The sequence below is a fragment of the Staurois parvus genome, unplaced genomic scaffold, assembly GCF_062004578.1.
Source record: "Staurois parvus isolate SC_StPar_1 unplaced genomic scaffold, SC_StPar_1.0 ptg000431l, whole genome shotgun sequence".
In the NCBI taxonomy this organism is placed as follows: Eukaryota; Metazoa; Chordata; class Amphibia; order Anura; family Ranidae; genus Staurois; species Staurois parvus.
In genome coordinates, this window is record NW_028318227.1 from 1001710 (window position 1) to 1014822 (window position 13113).

Sequence of the window (13113 nt, forward strand, 5' to 3'; positions counted from 1 at the left end):
ACACTTCTCTGCAGTAACATGTTTTTGTGCGCATTCCAGAAACGCATGCAGAACGCATGTCACGCTTGCCGTGCAATTTATTCTTAATGACGCCCCAAACGCAGCTAGCAGATTCAAGTTTTGCCAAAATGCACATAAAAAAAGTGCCAAACGTGCGTTTAAAATCTCCAAAAAGAAACGCCAAAATATGTGTAAAAAAACCACACCAAAATGTGTGATAAAAAACCTGCGCCAAAATGCATGTTATAAATGCACCAAAACACGCACAATAAAAGCGACAAAACGCACAATAATAAAAACGCACAAAATCGCGTGCAAAAAAGCACCAAAATGTGTGTTAAAACCTCCAAAATACGCATTTGAAGAATGCGACACAATGTGTGATTTAAAGAAAAACACGCCAAAATACATGTCGCCAAAAAGCCCCAGTGCCTATGACCCCGGTCATACCAGTGCGACTTGTCATGCGATTCGATAGTTTAAAATCGCATGACAAGTTGCACCCTATTATCCGCAATGGATATATCGGTGCGATTCTGACTTTGTCGGAGTTGCACTGATTTTAAAAGTCGGGCATAGACACCAAGTCGCACCTGAAGTCGCACTGACATCCGACTTTGGAATCTTGCGACTTCCCCCTCCTACACAGATCGGGATTATCCGCAGCGGGGTTTTTGGTGGACAGCTACCCCATTCGATGCAAAGGAGGGCTGACAGCGCCTGCAGCCATTTTCGGCTGCTCATATGTAATCGAGCGTTCAGCGATTAACTGCAGATGTTCGGCTCCAGATGCAGTCAGTCTGCGCCCAGCGCCAATCATCTGCAGGTAATCACTGCATGACCTATATGGTTTAATTTTTGCTGTGGAAGTAAAGCATCAAAACCACAGAGATTTTATAGGATGAACAGCGTTTCAAATATTTTACAAACACACCTCTTTGGGTGGTAAAAGCAGGCTGGTTCGGTTAAAACACAGTTTTACCCCCCCCCCCGCATAACAGCGGGGGGGGGTAAAACTGTGTTTTAACCGAACCAGCCTGCTTTTACCACCCAAAGAGGTGTGTTTGTAAAATATTTGAAACGCTGTTCATCCTATAAAATCTCTGTTACATTTCCTCTGTGCTAATAGGGGCAAAAACAAATGTTAGGCTATTTCCTCTCCAAGTCGAATGTTATTCATTCATACAAATAAATCTTATGGCGACTATATGGAGCTGATGAACTTTATAAATAAATACTTCTCCTGTGATCGTCAGCTCCATCTAGTGGCCATAATGTGGTATTTTCCTAATTTACCCCAAACCTGTAGGAAGAATAACATTCGACCTGGAGGAGAAACTAGCCTGATAACAACATTTGTATTTGCCCCCATTCACAAATAACGAGTGTATATACAGTGTCAGAGGACCTATAGCACCCCAATCACCAATCAGACTGAAACCTGCCTTGGAAGTTGGAGTTTTATTGTTGGTGCACCTGTGAGGTGCTCTCTGGAATCTTGCTGCAGGCGACCACATAGGCCTTATAGGTCAACTGATTGGTGATCCGGGAAGTAAAAAGCAGACATACATGGCACAGCAGGTCAACTGGTGATCCGGGAAGTAGAGAGCGGACATACATAGCACAGCAGGTCAACTGATTGGTGATCCGGGAAGTAGAGAGCGGACATGCATAGCACAGCACAGCAGGTCAACTGATTGGTGATCCGGGAAGTAGAGAGCGGACATACATAGCACAGCAGGTTAACTGATTGGTGATCCGGGAAGTAGAGAGCGGACATGCATAGCACAGCACAGCACAGCAGGGATAACTGATTGGTGATCCGGGAAGTAGAGAGCGGACATGCATAGCACAGCACAGCACAGCAGGGATAACTGATTGGTGATCCGGGAAGTAGAGAGCGGACATACATGGCACAGCAGGTCAACTGGTGATTCGGGAAGTATTGAGTGGACATACATAGCACAGCAGGTCAACTGGTGATTCGGGAAGTATTGAGTGGACATACATAGCACAGCAGGTTAACTGATTTGTGATCCGGGAAGTAGAGAGCGGACATACATAGTACAGCAGGTCAACTGATTGGTGATCCGTGAAGTAGAGAGCGGACATACATAGCACAGCAGGTCAACTGATAGGTGATCCGGGAACTAGAGAGCGGACATACATAGCACAGCAAGTCAACGGATTGGTGATCCGGGAAGTAGAGAGTGGACATACATAGCACAGCAGGTCAACTGGTGATCCGAGAAGTAGAGAGCGGACATACATAGCACAGCAGGTCAGCTGACTGGTGATCCGGAAGTAGAGAGCGGACATACATAGCACAGCAGGTCAGCTGACTGGTGATCCGGAAGTAGAGAGCGGACATACATAGCACAGCAGGTCAGCTGACTGGTGATCCGGAAGTAGAGAGCGGACATACATAGCACAGCAGGTCAACTGATTGGTGATCCGGAAGTAGAGAGCGGACATAGATAGAGGGTGCTGTAGATAGAGGGTGCTGTAGAGCACAGCAGGTCAACTGAATGAACTTTCTGATTGTAGCACAGTTGCAGTGTCTGCTGGACAGCATTGGTGCCTCACTGATTGCATTCCCTTGTTGCCTAGAATTGCTCTTTAATTAAACTCGATTGTCTTGGATCTGTAACCGCAGCAGCAGGCAAAGCGAAACAGCCCCCAGCAGCCAGCCAGAGACTGACCGCTCTAAAATGCCGAACTAAAAATGCAACCATCGCATTCCTTGCACCTCAATACCTAACCTTCGATGAATGCAGCCTATACCATAGATCTCTATGTGTGTGCCTGTTTCCATTTGTTGTTCCTGAACCCCGATCCCAGCTACAACAAGCGTCAGATGAGTCGCATCTACCCCAAGGGGGGGCGAGTGGATTCCAGTAATTACATGCCGCAGATTTTCTGGAACGCCGGCTGCCAGATGGTCTCCCTGAACTATCAGACCCCAGGTAGGCTGCCGCGGCCAGTCAAGCCCGATGCCAAGAAAGCCTGCGCTCGGTAACTTGGTGAGCAGATGCCGCCGAGCCGCCGCAGGCAATTCATCCAGAAAAACTGGAACGCGGCTAAATGATATTAAGATGTTTACTGACAAATGAGAAGGAGTGGATGAGCGGGGCCGGTTATAAATAGACGAGCGGTGTGCGCTGCATTTTAATTGGTGACTTTACCGGTGAGCCGGCATTAACACGCAGAGAGAGCGGAAACCAATTCATTGTATTACGATCTGCAGCTTTCACGCATGGAAGGCCGCAAACCGCCAGACACACGTTGTGTTGTGCCAGGGATTCAATAAAAGATCTGCAAAGGGTTCATGCCGGTAACCCCAGGGTCACACCTAACCCGGGGCTCTCATGAGGAAAGTGGCAGGGTCTGCATCCCTTTAGCCTAGGGTCACACCTAACCCGGGGCTCTCATGAGGAAAGTGGCAGGGTCTGCATCCCTTTACCCTAGGGTCACACCTAACCCGGGGCTCTGATGAGGAAAGTGGCAGGGTCTGCATCCCTTCACCCCAGGGTCACACCTAACCCGGGGCTCTGATGAGGAAAGTGGCAGGGTCTGCATCCCTTTAGCATAGGGTCACACCTAACCCGGTGCTCTGATGAGGAAAATGGCAGGGTCTGCATCCCTTTACCCTAGGGTCACACCTAACCCGGGGCTCTGATGAGGAAAGCGGCAGGGTCTGCATCCCTTTACCCTAGGGTCACACCTAACCCGGGGCTCTGATGAGGAAAGTGGCAGGGTCTGCATCCCTTTACCCAAGGGTCACACCTAACCCGGGGCTCTGATGAGGAAAGCGGCAGGGTCTGCATCCCTTTACCCTAGGGTCACACCTAACCCAGGGCTCTCATGAGGAAAGCGGCAGGGTCTGCATCCCTTTATCCTAGGGTCACACCTAACCCAGGGCTCTGATGAGGAAAGTGGCAGGGTCTGCATCCCTTTACCCTAGGGTCACACCTAACCCAGGGCTCTGAGGAAAGTGGCAGGGTCTGCATACCGCATTTTGGCCACTAGATGGAGGTAAGGAGCATACTTATTTCCTATGATCTGTGACTCCATTTTTATATTGCTTATTTCCTATGAATGCCAGCTCCATCTAGTGGCCATTATGCAGTATTTTTTTTCTGATTGAAGTATTTCAGGAAAATACCGCATTTTGGCCTTTAGATGGAGGTAAGGAGCTTCCTTTTTTCCTATGATCTTTAACTCCATCTAGTGGCCATATTGCCTATTTCTTATGATGGTCAGCTCCATCTAGTGGCCATATTGCCTATTTCTTATGATGGTCAGCTCCATCTAGTAGTCACATTGCTTATTTTTTCTGATCATCAGCTCCATCTAGTGGCCATATTGCTTATTTATTATTATGGTCAGCGCCATCTGGTGGCCACATTGATTATTTCTTATAATCATCAACTCCATCTAGTGGCCCTAAAGCGTTGTTTTCCTAAATTAGGTATTTCAGGAAAATACCACAATCTGACCACTGGAGGTGAGGGGCATACCTATTTCCTGTGATCATCCATGTGATCTTGTGGTCATAATGCTGTATTTTCCCTAAAATACCTCATTTAGGAAAATGCCAAATTATGGCCACTAGATGGAGCTGATGATCACAGTGAAAAAAACATATTTGACAAATTACAGGGATAATTGTTTTCAGCTGGCGAATGCTTCTGACGTTCGTTCAGTGAAATTTATATAAATCGACCTCCTGATTTCCGGCTGTTATCATTTGTTGACATGAGGTTTTTTTTTTATCGCTGTTTTACTGTGCATTGAACTGCTTTTTTTTCAATGCTTTTTTTTTCTCTACAGGCCGCATAAAGGGTCATAATACTAGCACTTTTTTTTTTTTGATAGACATATTGTTATGCGTTGAGGCGCATTATCATGCGCAGTGTGGCAAAAAAAAACGCAGCACGCCTACATGTATCCCCAACGCACACCGAAGCAACAGTTTTTTGTGCTCTGGGCTCCTACACAGAATTTGTATTTGTGTATTTTTTCACACATGAATTAAATATTCATTTCAGGCCTGAAGATGAGATAAAACCCCCAGATATTGTATACCCTCTGAAAGCAGAGACCCTGGAGAATAAAACGCTTGTAGTCCCTAATTTCTGCAGTTGATAAACTCAACCGTTTATGAAGAGCACATTTTCAATAAAAATTTGCTAAAGGTGATTTTCGGTCACACAAATGTAACATACTGTATAACATAATATAAACGATGAGATTGTACCGAGTAAATAGATACCAAACGTGTCAAGCCTTAACCACTTCCAGTCCGGACACTTTTATCCCCCTTCCTGTCCAGGCCAATTTTCGGCTTTCAGCGCTATCACACTTTGAATGACAATTGCGCGGTCATGCAACACTGTACCCATATGAATTTTTTTAGCATTTTTTTTGAGACACATAAAGCTTTATTTTGGTGGTATTTATTCACCGCTGGGATTTTTATTTTGTTTGCTATGTAAATGAAAAAGTCCAAAAATTTTGAAAAAAAGTGTTTTTCTTATAAAATTTTGCAAATAAATAATATTTCATCATAAATCTTGGCCAAAATTTGTTCCGTTATCTTTTTAGTAAAAAAAAATAAAAAATAACCCAAATTAGTTTAACCAAAAATTAAAATTTTTAAACTTTTTTTTTTACATTTCTTTTTTTTTTTTTTTTTTTTTACATACTGTCACCCTAGCAGTACAGTGTCACCATGGTGACACTGTACTACTTGTGGGGGGTGATGAAGATTTATTTTTTTTTTTTTACACTGATTACTTTTACACCCTTAAAGGCTGTAAGAGCAATTATTTCTTCTTCTCTCCGGCTGCATTCTTGCAGCCATTGAGAAATACTGAGTGAGCTGTGATTGGTCACAGCTTGTCAGATGGTACAAGGCTGTTGTGAATAGCCTTGTACCATGTGATCTCTGTGATCATTCACAGATTTCACACGTAGTAAGCAATGATGTCAGAAGTGACATCTTGCTTACTACTCTGCATGTGATCACTGATTGGCCAATCAGTGATCACATGATTGGGACCTCACACAGAGGTCCCGTACAATGATCGGTGTTCCACTGTGTCCGGAGGACACAGCGGGCACCGGATCGCGGTGCTGCGCGCTCTCAGGAAGCGTGCACAAGCAGGGGGCGGGGAGGCCGTTTATAAACGACAACCCAACCCTGCACTGCCACCGTCCGGCCATTTTATATACAATGGCCGGACGGGAAGTGGTTAAATATTAATTTTGGACCTGAAGATGAGGTAAAACCCCCAGATATTGTATACCCTCTGAAAGCAGAGACCCTGGAGAATAAAATGCTGGTAGTCCCTAATTTGTGCTGTTGATAAACTCAACTGTTTATGAAGAGCACATTTAAAAAAAAAAAATACGCTAAAGGTGATTTTTGGTCACACGAATGTAACATACTGTATAACGTAATATAAACGATGAGATTGTACCGAGTAAATAGATACCAAATATGTCAAGCCTTAAAGTGATACTAAAGGCATACTTTTTTTTTTTCCTAATAATAAACATGTCATATTTATCTGCTCTTCTCGGCTGCCCCGCCCCTCCCTCCTGTTGGGTGCCCCCGTAGCAAGCAGCTTGCTTTGGGGTCACCTGAGCAGCCACACTCCCGTGCCGCTGCATTCGCACATGGATCAGCGACTCGGCCCACCCCCCTCTCTTCTCATTGGATCACTGGCTGTGATTGAAAGCAGCGAGAGCCAGCGGTTCCTGCTGTTGTCTCAGCCAGTGAGGAGAGGGAGTCCCGGGATAGCCGAGACTCCAGTGCACATCGCTGGATCTAGAGGGGGCTTAGATGAGTATTGGGGGGGGGGAGATGCTGCATACAGGTTTTTTACCTTCATGCATAGAATGAAACCTTGAGCCTTTACAACCACTTTATAATTGCACACTGCCATTGAAACAACATCAAACTTCGGTACCGAAATTTTCCATAAGTGACTCTACAGGCCATCAGTTTAGAGTTACCTCAAATTATTGCTCTCACTCCCGTGTGCGCGGCGATGTACCGTGTAGCATAAACAACGGTTTCTCACGTTGGTGTGCTGACATGTGTTTACTGTTAGTGCATGGATGAGGGGATCAAAACTTTAGTTTGGGGAGGGAAGCTTAGGTGCTAGGGTTTAACTTGACCCCTGATGTCTCATCTGCCTTCCTCTGAAGGTAATGGGGCAACGTTTGCACTCCATTTACTTCTTCCCCACCACAGGCGATACTGATACACATGGCTTCCATGTTCATTCCAGCTAGGGGAGATCGGCGAACAGATGTTTGTTGGTCTCCTTCCCCCCCACCCGTTGGCACCTGCCATGGGCATCGTGGGACAGCAGAGCCCTGGAAATATGACGGGAGAGGGATATTCCTGCATTACTTAGGGTCTATGGAAGCAAACGGGCAGCTACGCAGTTGCTTCCAGCTAACAGCCAACAGTCTCCCTCACAGATTTGCATGCAGTCCAAGTTTCTGGAGTGGCCAGGAGTGTGTTGCTGACACGTGGCATATGTCGGTGGGAGTAAAAGAGTGAAGTACCCTCATCATTGCACTACCAAAACCTAAAAAAGATTATTTTACAAATATAGACTTCCTAAAAGTCTGTATCTGCATAGACCTAGGCACTAAATCAACCCCCCCCCCCCCCAACGTGTGCAGGGGATAATTGTCTAATGGGGGATGGTGGTTCAAGCCTACATACCCAGAAGATAAGTTTGGGAGTGCTGTGGAATGGGGAGGGGGAGGTTGACACTGAGCATGGATGAAGAAACTTGATCAGTGTAATTGGGCATTTATTTTTACAAACTTTCATCAAATTTCTCCCCAGCCAAAGGCAAACCAATTACAATGTAGTTTGATGTTTAACCTTGGCCTCACCTACCTCCTATCCTGCTCCTGCCCTGGATTGTTACCCTTTGTATAACAATTAGTGGGGGTATATTATGGGGTTTGTTGGTGCTCCCAAACATTGCCCAGTGTCCGCACCCATTACAGACCCAAAAATTCAACACAAGTTGCTGATGCACCAAGCACCCAATTGGATAAAAGTTGGGGAATCCCAGGTTTTTGTATCGTCCGGCCTGTGTATTGGTAAATAAAGCTGCATTTGAACGTTGTAGCAAATTTTGAAATACATTTTGTCTTCTGACAGACTTAGCTATGCAGCTGAACCAAGGCAAGTTTGAATACAACGGATCTTGTGGGTAAGCAGTACGTTTGGAATGTCTAGTTTGTGTTTTGCTCCTGAAGTCTGTTTATGGAAGATTTTAGTAGATGCAGAATAGTGATGAACTTCGGCTCAATCCAAAAACAAGTTCATCCGAACCTGAAAATTGGTTGTCATTGTTGGGCCAATGAGTTTCGGGCGGGAGATTCCCCAACTGCAACTGCATGTATACAAAGGGACGAGGATGCTTTTGACATCATTGACCTAATATGGGCACATGACCAAGTTAGATCAATGTCATTGAGCTAACATGGCCATGTGGCCGTGTAAGGTCTGTGATGTCATGAGTATACCCCCCCCCCACATCCTTTGTCTACATGATGCTCTGGGATGGGGAATCTCCAGCCCACAGCTCATTGGTGTAGTAATGAAAGTCAACTTCTGGGTTCAGACCAAACCCACGCCCATTCCTATATCAATGTCATTGACTTAACATGGCTATAGGACCATAGTATATCAATATTGTAATGAATATCGACAAATGATCATATTGGGGCATTGCCATTGCCCTAATATGGTAATGTGGCCTTATAAGGTCTGAGATGTCATGGGTATCCCCCCCCCCCCCATGCTTTGTCTACATGGAGCTCTTGGGTCAGGAATCTGTCACCCACATCTAGACATGCATTTTGGTTCAATTTGCTTTTCAGAGGAAAATGTCATTTTCAGAGATTTGGATGTATATGAATCTCCGAAAGGACATAGTAACAATGTCAACGAACCTGAAAAAATTGATATCAAAATTAACTAATGCATTTGTTTTAGTCGGATGGCGTCACATGATTGGATAGAAGATCGGGCCCATGGGGAAGTAAAATTTCAAATTCGTTCAATAATTTGTATTCGGATAATGAATTGATCAGAATTTCATTCCATTCGTTAATTCAGATGCACATGATGCAGACGATACTGTCCAATTAGCTCATGCCATTTCTCTTGGTGGGTTGAATTAGCATCCGAAAATATCGAATCTGCTCGATTCCATAATATATGGAATATCTAGCAATCTACCCAAAAAAACTGCACCTTTTTTTTAATCCTCCCGGACCAACAAATGAATATTGAAAACAAATTGGGTCAACATAACAAATATTGTCAGGCTCCGCCCAACGGGATCTCTAGTGGTCCACAGCACGGGGTTTCCCAGGACGCGGAGTCTAAGTCCCAGTCTGCCTTTTCACCAGGGCCCCTGATGGTGGGGATGGACTTGGTGCAAGACTGGAAACAGGTCGCGCCCCTGGGCACCCCCGGCGGTGGTAGAGGGGTCCCGCTGAGGGTATGTGCCCGGGATGAGCCTGCTGCGAAGGGGACGACAGGTCCGATCCGAGCGGATGGATGGGATGGCAGGTTCTGATCCGAGCGGGATGGACGGATGACAGATCCCGATCCGAGCGGGATGGATGGGTGACAGCTAGGAGTGAGCGAGGTCAGACTAGCTGGGTCGGTATCGTGCAGGCAGCGTGGTACAGGGGGAGTAAGCGGAGAATGGTCGGGGTCACAAGCCAGGATCAGCAGGTAGCGGGCAGCGCGGTACAGAGGGTCAGGCAGGAGGATGGTCAGGGACGAGCCGGGATCAGAGCAGGAGAGGGTCAGCATAAGTCAGAACAGGCAGAGTTTGGCAACTAGGAAGCGTACTTACAGGACAGGAACAAGACCTTGCGGCAACCTGGAGATGCACAGGGCAGCTTTAAATAGAGCGCCCTGTTCTCCCATTGGTGCGGCCGCGATCGCTACTGCGCATGCGCGGCCGCCGCCGGCCGGGACAGATCGGCCGTCTGCGCATGTGCGCACCGCCGAGGACCCGGGATCCCTGACAAATATGCTGAAATGAAATTCTTCAATGAACGGATACATCCGAAAAGAAATAAAATTTTCTGATGTGCACATGTTTACCCACAGCTCATTGGCCCAGTAATGACAGCCAACATCCAGGTACAGACCAAAATCAATGTCATTGACCTATTGTGGTCATAGGGCCATGTTAGGTCAATGATGTAATGAGCGTTGACCTAATATGGAGACATGGCCATATCAGATCAGTGTCATTGTCCTAATATAGCCATGGGTTCAATCCAAAAACAGGTTCACCCGAACCTGGAAGTTGGGTGTCATTGTTGGGCCAATGAGTTTCCCACCTGCAACTGCATGTATGCAAAAAGACGTGGATGCTTTTGACATCATTGACCTAATTTGGGCTTATGACGGAATTAGGTCAATGTCATTGAGCTAACATGGCCATGTGGTCATATAAGGTCTATGATGCCATGATTATCCTCCTCGTCCTTTGTATACACGCAACTGTGGGGTGGGAAATCTCCCACCCACAGGCCATCGGCCCAGTAATGACAACCAACTTTTGGGTTCAGACCAAACCCAAGCCCATTCCGTAAGGCCATTTTAGGTCAATGATGTAACGAGTAATAACTTAATATGTGCACATTCCCGAATTAAGTCAGTGGCTTTGACCTAACATGGCCATGTGACCGTTTAAGGTCTACAATATCACCCCTCTATCCTTTGTATACACGCAACTGTGGGGTGCGAAATCTCCTACCCACAGGTCATCGGCCCAGTAATGACAACCAATTTCTGGGTTCAGACCAAACCCAAGTCCAATCCATAAGGCCATTTTAGGTCAATGATGTAACGAGCAATTACTTAATATGTGCACATTCCCGAATTAAGTCAATGTCTTTGACCTAACATCTCAATCTGGCCGTTTAAGGTCTACAATGTCACCCCTCTATCCTTTGTATACATGCAACTGTGGGGTGGGGAATCTTCCACCCACAGCTCATCTCCCCAGTAGTGACAGCCAACTTCTGGGTTCAGATCAAAGCCAAGCCCATTCCATAAGGCCATTTTAAGTCAATGATGTAACGAGTAATAACTTAATATGTGCACATTCCCGAATTAAGTCAATGTCTTTGACCTAACATGGCCATGTGGCCGTTTAAGGTCTACAATGTCACCCCTCCATCCTTTGTATACGCGCAACTGTGGGGTGGGGAATCTCCCACCCATAGCTCATCGGCCCAGTAATAACAGACAACTTCTGAGTTGAGTTCAAAGCCAAGCCCTTTCCATAAGGCCATTTTAGGACAATGATGCAATGAGCAATAACTTAATATGGACACATGCCCAAATCAAGTCAATGTCATTGACGTAACATGGCTATGTGGCCATTGAAGGTCTACAATGTCATCCCCTCCATCCTTTGTATACCTGCAGTTCTGGGAATAAGATCTCCTGTCTGCAACTCCCAACAACGACAGCAGATTTAGACCGAACCCAACATCATCTCTAATGAAAAACATAAGGGTTGATTTACTAAAGGCAAATAGACTGTGCACTTTGCAAGAGCAGTTGCTCCAGAGCTTAATAAATGGGCAGAAGCTCTGATAACTTCTATTGTCCAATCATGTGCATGCAAAAATGCTTTTTTTTTTTTCAATTTTCCTTGCATGTGATTGGGTATTCCTTGCAAAGTGAATCTTTGTCTCATTTACAAAGGTCTGGAGCAATTGCACTTGCAGAGTGCAACTGCACCTTGTATGGTGCACAGCCTATTTGCCTTCAGTAAATCAACCCCATTGTGTTTGACTTTCGAACTGGATTTATAAGGTATCCCATTCACTGCCCACAACTGCTCTTTCATTGGTTTACATATTGCCGTAAAATAGATTTTGAGAGGCGTATTATTAAACGTTTCAGATATATAACTACAAATATTATAAAATGTCATGTTTTTTGCTTTTTCTTTCTCTAGTTACCTCCTTAAGCCAGACTTTATGCGCCGTCCTGATAGAACGTTTGACCCGTTCTCTGAGACCCCTGTGGATGGAGTGATTGCAGCCACCTGCTCTGTTCAGGTATTCTAAGAATGGTATTCTATAAAGCTGCCCATAGATGGATCAAAATTTGGCCCGGTTCAGCAGGGATTGTCCAACCCAGGGCGGACTGACAACTCATGGGGCCCCCGGGCAATAGGGGATCATGGGGCCCCTGTGTCCTTGCCCAAACTCAAAAAAAGCCTATGAAAATGGTACTAGGGGCATCTCATGGGGCCCCCTACTGACCCCAGGCCCTCAATAGGGGATCATGGGGACCCTGTGTCCTTGCCTAAACTCAAAAAAGCCTATGAAAAAGGTACCAGGGGCATCTCATGGGGCCCCCTACTGACTCTGGGCCCTCGGGCAGTGCCCAAGTTTCCAAATGGTCAGTCCATTCCTGGTCCAACTTTTGGTCCATCTATGGCCATTGTTGAATGGGAATGTTGGAAATTTTTCATTTGATCAGCGGCTGCAGCCAATGGAAAGCAGCACTGATCAGTGTATTCTGCAGAGGAGTCCCCTCCGTTAGAAGATAGCAGCACAGTGGGAGGGATTCCTCCATCCACCTCATTTGTGTGGATGGAGGAATCCGTTTTCTTTCAGTCAGCCTACTGGTATCTATGGGCAGCCAATGGCCCTGTTCACACGATTCTGCCCATCTTTCCGAATGGGGCTAAAACATGCAACATGTGTTTTTGTAGGCCATTCATTATTAATGGTGCCCCAAATGCGATAAAGAAACGGGCAACAAAATGGCCAGAAAATGTGCAAAAACGCACCAAAGTCGGCCCCAAACAAGGGTACAGGAGTTACTTGGCTGTGTTTTTGCAGTGGAGGGTAGTTTGTTCAAGTGAATGGTGTCACTCTAAAAAGTGCAATAAAAGTGCAAAAACCGCTACGCCCCCACGTTGCTCAGATATAAACGGATCCAAGGGTGCCAACGCTACATGGCCAATGCTTGAATCAGTCCTGCAATGTGTGCATACAGTAATCCGGGGCTCATTCACA

The 13113-nt window shown here is 45.9% G+C and overlaps 1 protein-coding gene across 3 annotated transcripts in view; it reads left to right on the forward strand.

Annotated features, from left to right (window-relative positions):
* Nucleotides 1-13113, forward strand: part of PLCB4 (phospholipase C beta 4) — a 569741-nt gene that overhangs the window by 456352 nt on the left and 100276 nt on the right. For all 3 annotated transcript variants that reach the window (XM_089687591.1, XM_089687592.1, XM_089687593.1), the window contains exons 25-27: nucleotides 2842-2966; nucleotides 8198-8249; nucleotides 12042-12144. In XM_089687591.1, the coding sequence (XP_089543717.1) occupies nucleotides 2842-2966; nucleotides 8198-8249; nucleotides 12042-12144 (280 nt within the window). The remainder of the gene's footprint in view (nucleotides 1-2841; nucleotides 2967-8197; nucleotides 8250-12041; nucleotides 12145-13113) is intronic.